Source organism: Trachinotus anak, unplaced genomic scaffold, assembly GCF_046630095.1.
Source record: "Trachinotus anak isolate AG129_WGS33_773 ecotype Australia unplaced genomic scaffold, CSIRO_AGI_Tana_v1 ptg000023l, whole genome shotgun sequence".
Classification (NCBI taxonomy): Eukaryota; Metazoa; Chordata; class Actinopteri; order Carangiformes; family Carangidae; genus Trachinotus; species Trachinotus anak.
The window spans coordinates 10,485,001-10,494,816 of NW_027273874.1; the positions used below are offsets into that span (position 1 = coordinate 10,485,001).

The window sequence follows — 9,816 nt, forward strand, 5'->3', positions numbered from 1 at the left end:
TGCCTGACCACCTGTCTGCCTGACCACCTGTCTGTCTGCCCGACCACCTGTCTGTCTGCCTGACCACCTGTCTGTCCATGTCCTGACCGCCTGTCTGCCTGACCACCTGTCTGTCTGCCCGACCACCTGTCTGTCCATGTCCTCACCTCAGGTAACACGTGTAACTCTGACTTGTTTGCAGGTGTCAGATTTCGGTCTCAGCAGGTTCCTGACTGAAAACTCCTCTGACCCGACATACACCAGCTCTCTGGTGAGTCTAAGAAACCAAACCAGTCACAGGAGAACCTCGTGTTCTCGATGAACCTCCTCATAGATGCACAGGTGTGTGACAGAGGGAGAGCCTGTATCATACAGTGTCTGGAGGTGCTGGTCTGTGCCGATGAGCCTTAAAGGAACAGTGCACTTGTGGAGTCAGGGTCCAGTTCTGAAATACCGTCCTCCTCTTAAAGTCTCAGGACTTTAATCCAGTTTGTGCTCCAGCTCTGCTCTGATTGGTTCAAAAACTTTATCCACATCACAGCAGCGTGTTGTCTCTGTGGCCCAGCTCACAGCTGTCCACTGTGCTTTTATTTTGAAAGAGCTGTGACCAGCATGTTGTCCTGAAGTAACCGACTGTCGTTTCTCAGGGCGGGAAGATTCCTATTCGATGGACGGCTCCGGAGGCCATCGCCTACAGGTGAGTGTCGCTCCCACAGGTTGTCAGTGCAGCGGCTGGAGAGTCACAGGAGTTAATCAGTGATTCTTTGATTGGCTGACTGACTGCAGGAAGTTCACGTCGGCCAGTGACGCGTGGAGTTACGGCATCGTCATGTGGGAGGTGATGTCATACGGAGAAAGACCATATTGGGACATGAGCAACCAGGACGTAAGAACGAAACGTTCAACAGATCATGGAGCATTTATTCTGAACGCAGCGTTCGTTAGAAATGTGGTGTGCACCTGTCTGTCTCTCACCTGTCTCACTCTCCTGTCTCTCTGTCAGGTGATCAACGCCATCGAGCAGGACTACCGGCTGCCCCCCCCACCGGAGTGCCCCGCCTCCCTGCACGCACTCATGCTGGACTGTTGGCAGAAGGAACGAGCCAACCGGCCGCGGTTCTGTGACGTGGTGGCAGCGCTCGATAGGCTGATCCGAAACCCCGCCTCCCTGAAGGTGACGCACCCGGACGGACCGAGGTGAGGCTCGTTAATGGGGGGGGGGGTGTCATCTGTTGTTCGTCTGCTTCAGTCTCAGTAATCCCGTCTCGTCTCTCAGTCCGTCCCAGCTTCTGTTGGACCAGCGCCGCCCCCCTCCTCTCTCAGCCTGCGGTTCAGTCTCCGAGTGGCTGCGAGCCATAAAGATGGAGCGGTACGAGCAGAGCTTCCTGCAGGCCGGATTCAGCAGCCTGGACGTCGTCTCCCAGCTCAACACTGAGTGAGATGCACCTCATACATTAACTCACTGATTCATACAGCGTGAGGAAGATATGGTGTTTATATGAAGGCTGCCTGCAAGTCAACGCTCAGGGAAACAGCTGTTCTCTGGGTTTTAAAAGTCCAGTTCATTTCATTTTGAATAAAATCTTCCAGAAACATCTCAGGATTGTTTTCTGTGTTTTTTTTTTTTGGCTCTAATCTCTTTCCATACTCTCTGTCTGTTTCCATAGAGACCTGCTCAGAGTGGGCGTGACCCTCGCCGGCCACCAGAAGAAAATCCTCTCCTCCATCCAAACGCTCAGGATACACAAAACCCCACCCACCCTGCTGTACTGACCAATCACAGCCCTGCCTTGGCGTACTGTCCAAAACCACAACACTCAGGATGTGGAGCCCCGCCCACTCTTTATTATGACCACTTAACTCTGATCCGAACTGTCATTCTGACCAATCAGAAAGCCTTAGGACCACTATGACTCCGCCTCCTGATGGTTGGACCAATGAGTTGCTGTGAGATTAAAGAAGATTAACTCCGCCTACTTTATTATTCTGACCAATCAGAAAAAAGGACAGAGTTGACCACCAGCCACAGTGAGACTTCTGATTGTTTACCACTCAGGACAAATGCAGCCCTGCTTTGCCAAACCAGTCCGGCCAGTAAACTTCTCAGGAAATCCAAAGCTCCTCTTCCCTTGACTGGTCGTTTTATAAGCTGTGGAGCCAGCTGTCACTGGCCAATCAGCATTCAACACAGCTAGGACACAGGAGGACATTGATCTTGTAGATTTAGTTCAGCAGACGCTTCTTATTGGACGAAATTCTGCTCTTTTCAGCCCATCTGTTCACTTAGCCCCACCCCCTACATTAAAGCACAGCTGGGATTGGTTCCCAGCCCTGTCCATCACAGAGTCACAGCAGGACGGTGGTGGTCAGCTGATATCTTCCCGTGCTGCAACACTGACATAGCCATGAACATAAACCATCAGATTAATGTTTGAAACACAGAACAAACCTTCAACCGACGTCAGAGCTAAAGCTGCTGAGAACCAGACGTTGACCAAGAACCGAAGGGGTGTTTGTCAGGAACTGGATCGTGTACGAGTGAAATTTCTCTCTCAGTACTCCTTTAGGAATATTCTGTGACGTTATCAGATCGTCTTGAAGACTTCTTGAAGGATGTTGTGGACTTTAGGACGACACTGTGGAGGAATTCTGAACTCAGTCGTTGGTAGTCTCCATCAGTATGGGAATATTTACCTTCCCCTCAGGAAGTCCTTACATCAGGACTTCCTGGGTGGATGTATGTTAGGACAGGTTGACTTGTTCTAGTGAAGTTTGAGTATCATGCTCTTCATAATCTGTGAGGAATATTCTGGGATTACCTCAGAAAACTCTTTGAGGAAATCTTCACAGGTCTTTGAGAACACTGCCCAGACTTTTATGGAAATCCTTGAAGAACTGTTACAGAAGATCTTTAAGGGTTTAACCAGATTACTGTGATTCTTCAGGAGTATTTACGTCACGTTACAGGTCTCCCGAAAGGACAGTGGCTTTTTTAAACTGGCTCAGCACCTACAAATGGTCTTAAATCTACTTTTCATGGATTTCAAAGTTGTAAGTAATCAGATGTACTTTATTGAGCCCATGTTCCCAGGCTGAGGATCTACAACTATTTTCAAGCCTTAAGCTGATGCTGCTCCCAAACTCTCCCCTTTTAGTACCAAACACTAATCGTTGTAGACTTAAAAAGTCAGTGATCGGTGGTCAGCTGTGATTCACTCGTGTCAGATTCTAATGGGATCAGTGACATGGGGCAAAAAGAAAAGATTTTTGGTTGAGCATCACTTTAAAGCTTCAGTTTCAAACCAGGAAGTAAGGAGCAGGTCATTGATGTCCCAGATCCCCGAGGAGGGACCTGTTTCAGGTTTTATTACCACACCAGAGATATTGGTTATTAGTGGATTGTAGATCTGTTGATGGTTTTGTATTTCAGCACTTTTTGTACCTGATATTTGATCATGATCATGTTTTTATGCAGCAGATCTATTTTTTTATACTGAAAGTACGTTTCAGAAAAATCAGTTATTTTCATTTTGTAAAAAAAGATGTTGAGGACCAAAGATCATATCTGAAGTCAGTCAGTCTGACTGTATCTGTCACAGTCACTACATCAGTGTTTAATCATGTAACTGTCTCTGCCACTTCCAGAACACAAGTAAAAACCTTTAACTCAGTGTTTAATCTGTTCGGTCTCTTCTGTCCTGTGTGGTAAGAAAAACCACGAGCAGCGCTGGAGACAAACCTTTACATCTAATTTTAACAGACTTGGCAAAGGCTGACGGTCTTCACTGTAACCAAGAAGAAAACCTGAACACTGCTGTTGCTTTTCTGGTTCAACAGTTCGGATCAAAGCAGCAAACAGACATTTTATCCTGGACTTTAACTTCGCTTCTAGGAGAAGTTCATGTTTGTCATGTTGATCTTTTCAGTAGGTTGAAGCACAAAAAGCTTGTGCAGCTTGTTAGATTCTCTTATTTCAGCCCCGGGTTTTTATAATCGCACTGACTGAGAGCTGAGGTTGAACTGAACCTCTTTCAACCAGAAGGTGAGTTTTCCTCCTTTGATTTGGTCGACGACCTAAAGAGAAGCTGTGGTAAAACATCCTGAATCACTGCCTTCAGGACTCTGCGTTGTCGATACGGACTTTAAGCAGCTTGAACCTGTTGAAGGGACGACTACGGCACAACGTGAATGATGTAGATTCTTTCTTAGTACTTCCTGTCGTTGCAGCCGAAGTCTCAACAACCAGTCGTTCTCTTGTAGTAAACAGTTGAGCTGCGACAGCAAGAAGTGATGCTGTAGCTGTAGCCGTCAACGTCTCTATGACAACACCCAACTTCTTGATACGGTACTGTTGCATGATGGGATCTTGGATCAGTGGTCCACAGTGATGTCACTACTGTTGATTCTGTGGATTCAGGAGCTGAAGGTTTCTACTGGAAATCATGTTCACCCTTGACCCCGGTAGCGGAGGAGGGTCCGGTCTGGATTCTGGTTTCATGTTGTGGTGGGAACGCAGCAGCTGAATCTGTATCAGTGGCAGCTCTCTGTCTTTTATTCATAAATGGAAATATTATTATTATTACCATTATTATAACAGAGAATGTCTCCTGGGCGAGGGGAGCGTCTGACATCCTGCCCAATGAAATATCCTTGTTTTAAATTTCATACAGATGTAGCATCAGACTCCAGACTCCTCAGACGTCCAACTGGGAGGAGAACCTGGGGTGGAACCTCGCTGGAGGGATCAGGTATCCCACCTGGTCTGGGAGAGACGTCTGGACTACCTGCTCCTGCTGCCTCCACGACCCGAAGAAAATGGAAGGAGGGTTGGTTTTGAGGGTTTGATGGGCTCACAGAGTTCGGGTCATGATGGATGTGAGTGAACACACAGCTTCAACTTAAAGGTTCTGCTGTAACGACTGTCTCTGTGACCGTCTGTGGACTGAATCCTATGTAAAGGACTTGGAAAAATCCAGAGGATGTGACATTCATTCAGTCGCCTCAGTGTCCCTTTAGCTCCCTACAGCACTAACAGTGAGCAACACTGGCTAACGTTAGCTTAGCTGCTAACGTCAACAGAACAACACAGACTCCAACAGAGAAACATGATCAGGACGTGACAGTGAAGGAAACGTCGCCTCAGTAATGAAGTGTGGCAACACGTCTTCTTTACACGATTCTTCACTGTTAGTGTTGACGTCGAGCTACGCTAACACTGCTCAGTCCAGTCAAAGCTCACAAACAGTGATCGATAAAGCCAGTTAGCTAGAGACCCACTTTGAAAAGTGAAGTGTGAACTCCACCTCTAGTGACGGTACAGTTACAGTCTGTGGAGAAAAGGCTGAAACAGGTGAGACACCTGATGGATGATGGTTCAGTCATCTGTGACAGTGGTTGAGTTAAAGCTCCACACAGTCTAAAGGTAGACGTCCATGTGTTTGTGATTATAAAGCAGGTCTAGGTTCTATATTAATACTGTGAAAGTATCAAAGCCTCAGTCCACAGAGAAATGCACACAGCCTGTATTCAGACACTGAGCCTTAAAACCAGCCGTCAGGACTTCTGGAACTTTGTGATGTCACAACAAAGCAGGCACCGCCCTCAGCCACGCCCAAGCTCCGCCCACCTGGACCCACCATCCAACCTTGCAGGATTTGGTCCCCCCCTCCCCACAAACTCACAGCTCCTGAAACCTCCTCCCAGTGAAACCCTGCAGTCTGCCGCCGCCGCTCATCTCTCTCTGAAATCACTTCCAGACGCTCTGAGTCTTTATGAAGAGCAGCTGCTGTGATGCTGCTGAGGAGCAGAGTTTAGAGTCCTGCACCAGGTCTGCAGTGAGGACACTCTGTGTGTGTATGTGTGTGTCTGTGTGTATGTGTGTGTGTGTGATGTATAGGAAGGAACATGTCGACATGTTATTTCACTTTAATGAGCACATTGTTGGCAGAGAAATGAAAAAGCAGAAGATTTGTGTGTGTGTGTGTGTTGATGCATGTTATTTTTCCAGTTTAAGATTTTTCACTTCTTGGCAAAGCTCCTGACCTCCAAAATACCAAAGCGCCCTGGAAACTATTCCAGGACCTCTGGATCCACCTCAGAACCTCTGGATCCACCTCAGAACCTCTGGATTTACCTCAGAACCTCTGGATTTACCTCAGAACCTTTGGATCCACCTCAGAACCTCTGGATTTACCTCAGAACCACTGGAACCCTCTAGGACTCTTGGAAACTCCCCAACTACCCTGAAATCTCAACTCTCCTGGAACCTCATTATAGACGACGCCTGGTTCTTCCTTAACAACCTCTGAAACTCCTGGAATCTAACCTATGACCTTAGCAAACGGAGAACTTCTCAAAGTCCTGGAGTTTCAGCAGTTCTTCTGAAATCCTCCTTTAGAACCTGCTGAAGAACCTCCATCAGTTCAGGAAGAACACCAACAACGATCAGAACCTTTGACCTCCCTATCTCTAAAACCCCTGAACAAACGGTGAATGGAACCAGTAGCTCAAGAGCCGTCTAAGGAACCTCTAAAACCCAAAGAAACAGCTCTTAGAACCTCTTTTAAAACCTCTAAAAACCTCTGGAACCTCACCAACAAGTCTGTGACCTTGAAGCTACAAAACTTCCCTTTTATAACCTCTCTGAGAAACTGAAATTCCTGGAACCTCAGAAACAACTCTGAAACTCAGGAACCCGAACAGTGAGTGTCAGAACCTCCCTGAAGATCTCTGTGAAACTCCTGAAACCTTGCTAATGAGTCACAGATCCTCCTGAAGAACCTCTGAACCTCACAGAACCTCACAGAACCTCTCTCTCACACACACACACACACACACACACACACACACACACACACACACACACACACACACTTGTTCATCTACACACAGGTGTTAGTGTGGTCCGACAGGTGGTGTCTCACCTGTTCAGGTTCTCCTCAGGTCCTCAGGTCTGATCTGGATCCAGTCACTCAGACCCTGTCAGTCTGGACTCAGGGCACCAAAGGGGGCCACATGTTGGTGTTTCTTCAGGTCTAGTAGCCCCGTTCCTCGGCCCGAGTCCGGCCCACGTACAGCGTCACCGTCAGAAGCTACTTCCACATGTGGAGCAACAGAAACACAGCTGGAATCAGGCCAGATGTGGCCAGACTCAGACTGAGGACCAGGTTTACTTTGTATCAGCAGTGTGTCCACAGTGGAAGCAATCTTATTGCCACAGATCACCAATCAATCAATCAATCAATCAATCACTAATCAATCAATCAATCAATCAATCAATCAATCAATCAATCAATCAATCAATCAATCAATCAATCAATCAATCACTAATCAATCAATCAATCAATCAATCAATCAATCAATCAATCATTCAGGGTGAACCTGTTCTCAGTGGAAGTTTCTCAGAACAAACTGTTGACCTGCCAACAGGACATCCACCGCTCGTCTCCATGGAGATGGCTCAACATGATGAAGGAGCCAAGGGATTGGATGAAGACTATGATGACATCACTTCCTCTGAGCTGCTCAGTGATGATCAGAGTCTGAACTGTGTCATGTGACCTGCTTCATGTGTTTAGATCCTGCTCCTGTTTCAAGGACCTGAAGAACTTTTTTGGTGCTAAGGCTCCAGAAACACTTAGCATCTGAAGGACACTCATGAAGGATCCTTGGAACCTCCTCAAGCGCGCTTTGACCTGTGTCAAAGACCTTGAGATCCTCTTGTCTCTGTCCTATCTCTGTCTCTGTCTCTCTGTCTCATTGACTTCATCTTGTCTGTTTTGTCTCCATCTTCAGAAGCACAAAGTACAAAAAGTACAAAAATCAACTCCAACACCATCGCCCCTGGCAACGAGAGGGACAAGTTCGCCAGACGGGTTTCCTTCAAACTACGGATCAACGACAAGTAGACACACAACACACACACACACACACACACACACACACACACACTTTACAGCTGCACTGATCCAGGTGTATAATAAACCCAGTGAGTCCGTCCTGGTCCTGGTCTCAGACCTGGTCTGTCCTGAGTCCAGAGTCTTGTTCCAGCTTCATGATGCGTTCACTGACTCGGAATTCCTTTGTATCATCTGTATGTTGTAATTTTCCTCAGTGCAGCTTTAACTCACACACACTGACCCTGAAACTGACCAATCAGCACACACACGCTGTGATGTCACTGCCACTGAGGATGGGCCGAAGAACAACAGACGATCAATCACTGTATCGATCTGCATCAATCAAACTATTGATCACGCAGCTGATGTGTTCTTACCTTCAGTTTATTTATTCATTTTACTTATTTATCATTGTTTATTATTGTTTGTTTATTGATTCGGTTTATTTACGAGCACTTTGTTTTCACAACATTAAAATCATTTAAGTTCAGATCAGAGGAAGTTTAACACCTGGAAACATCAGGTGTGACGGGCTCTCATTGGCTGTTCAGAAACCAGGTAACAGGTTCATACTGATCCAGTTTTATCAGTTCAGAACCAGAGACCACAACACAAATGTTTATCATTATTATTATAACGGTACCATTTTATTTTCTGTCACACTGACACAGCACCACCATCACAGCCCAGGTCTTCACCCACTGATGGAGACTAGGAACCAGTACAGCCACAGTCGTCTCCAGTCCCATCATCAGTGACACACACTGACACACACACACTGACACACACTGACACACACTGACACACACACATACTGACACACACAGACACACAGTAACACACACAGACTGTGACTTTGCAACGACCACAATGATCCTGATGACGCTGTTTGATTCACTTCAGTATGGAAAACACTCACAGAGCTCACAGGTGTGTGTGTGTGTGTGTGTGTGTGTGTGTGTGTGTTTTCAGCCTTTTATTGTGTTGTTATTCTTACAGTCAGCAGGTTGTACCTACTGAGAGGTGAAGTCAGACCATCAGTGTGTGAAAACATCACCTCAAGGACCGAAGGATCCAGATCCAGATCCAGATCCAGGTTTTCAGGACTGATCAGAACAACTGTGGGGGTTTGGGGGGTGATGAGTCACATGAGCCTTTTTGATAAAGGTCAGGAGCTGACTCCTCCTCTAAGCCTCAGACTTCATGCTCTTCACTGACACAGAGGAACTCTCAGGTTTTCCCGCCCAAACGAGCTCCTCTGATTGGACGAAAGTTTGTCAGTCTGGAACAGAGCCTGCCCCCGGCTCCACAGGTGCTCAGGTGACCTTTGGTCCATGTTTCAAAGTGTAAGATCAGATCAGTTGTTCTTATTGATTTGTTATTGATCAATTGAAATGATTGGTGAATAAATATTTCCGACTCTGTCGTCATGTGAATTCACGTTCTCATGCAGATTGATCAGTGTGTCTGTCTGTTTGTCTGTCTGTGTGTGTGTGTGTGTGTGTGTGTGTGTGTGTGTGTGTGTGTGTGTGTGTGTGTGTGTGTGTGTGTGTGTGTGTTTTCAGAGGGAGGACAGTGATAAGATCTGACCTCTGGTGTATTTTCCTCCTAATGGGACGTTTAACCTCATGTTCTACCCGTACTACGGCAGGAAGGCTCAGGTAACACACACTACACACTAACACACACAATACACACTATACACACAATACACACACACACGACATCACATCGTTTGATTCAGGAAGTGAGAAGATGAAACTGTTGTGTTGAGAAAGAAAATCTACAAAAACACAACTGGAACATTTTTCTGTTTAAACAATCACTAATTCAACAGGTGAGCTCAACCAGAGCTAGCTGGTTAGCATGCTAACATGCTAACGTCAGTACAGGACAGGTGGAGGTGTTGGTGATGACATCACTGATGTTGATGATGACA

At 46.5% G+C, this 9,816-nt stretch overlaps 1 protein-coding gene across 2 annotated transcripts in view; it reads left to right on the top strand.

The window, feature by feature from the left end:
* Window positions 1-3,650, top strand: part of LOC139606821 (ephrin type-B receptor 4b-like) — an 18,979-nt gene extending 15,329 nt beyond the window's left edge. For both annotated transcript variants that reach the window (XM_071459182.1, XM_071459181.1), the window contains exons 16-21: window positions 182-250; window positions 627-676; window positions 766-865; window positions 983-1,176; window positions 1,256-1,414; window positions 1,647-3,650. In XM_071459182.1, coding sequence (XP_071315283.1) covers window positions 182-250; window positions 627-676; window positions 766-865; window positions 983-1,176; window positions 1,256-1,414; window positions 1,647-1,752 — 678 coding nt within the window. In that variant the 3' untranslated portion in view covers window positions 1,753-3,650. The remainder of the gene's footprint in view (window positions 1-181; window positions 251-626; window positions 677-765; window positions 866-982; window positions 1,177-1,255; window positions 1,415-1,646) is intronic.
* Window positions 3,651-9,816: the final 6,166 nt, after the last annotated feature.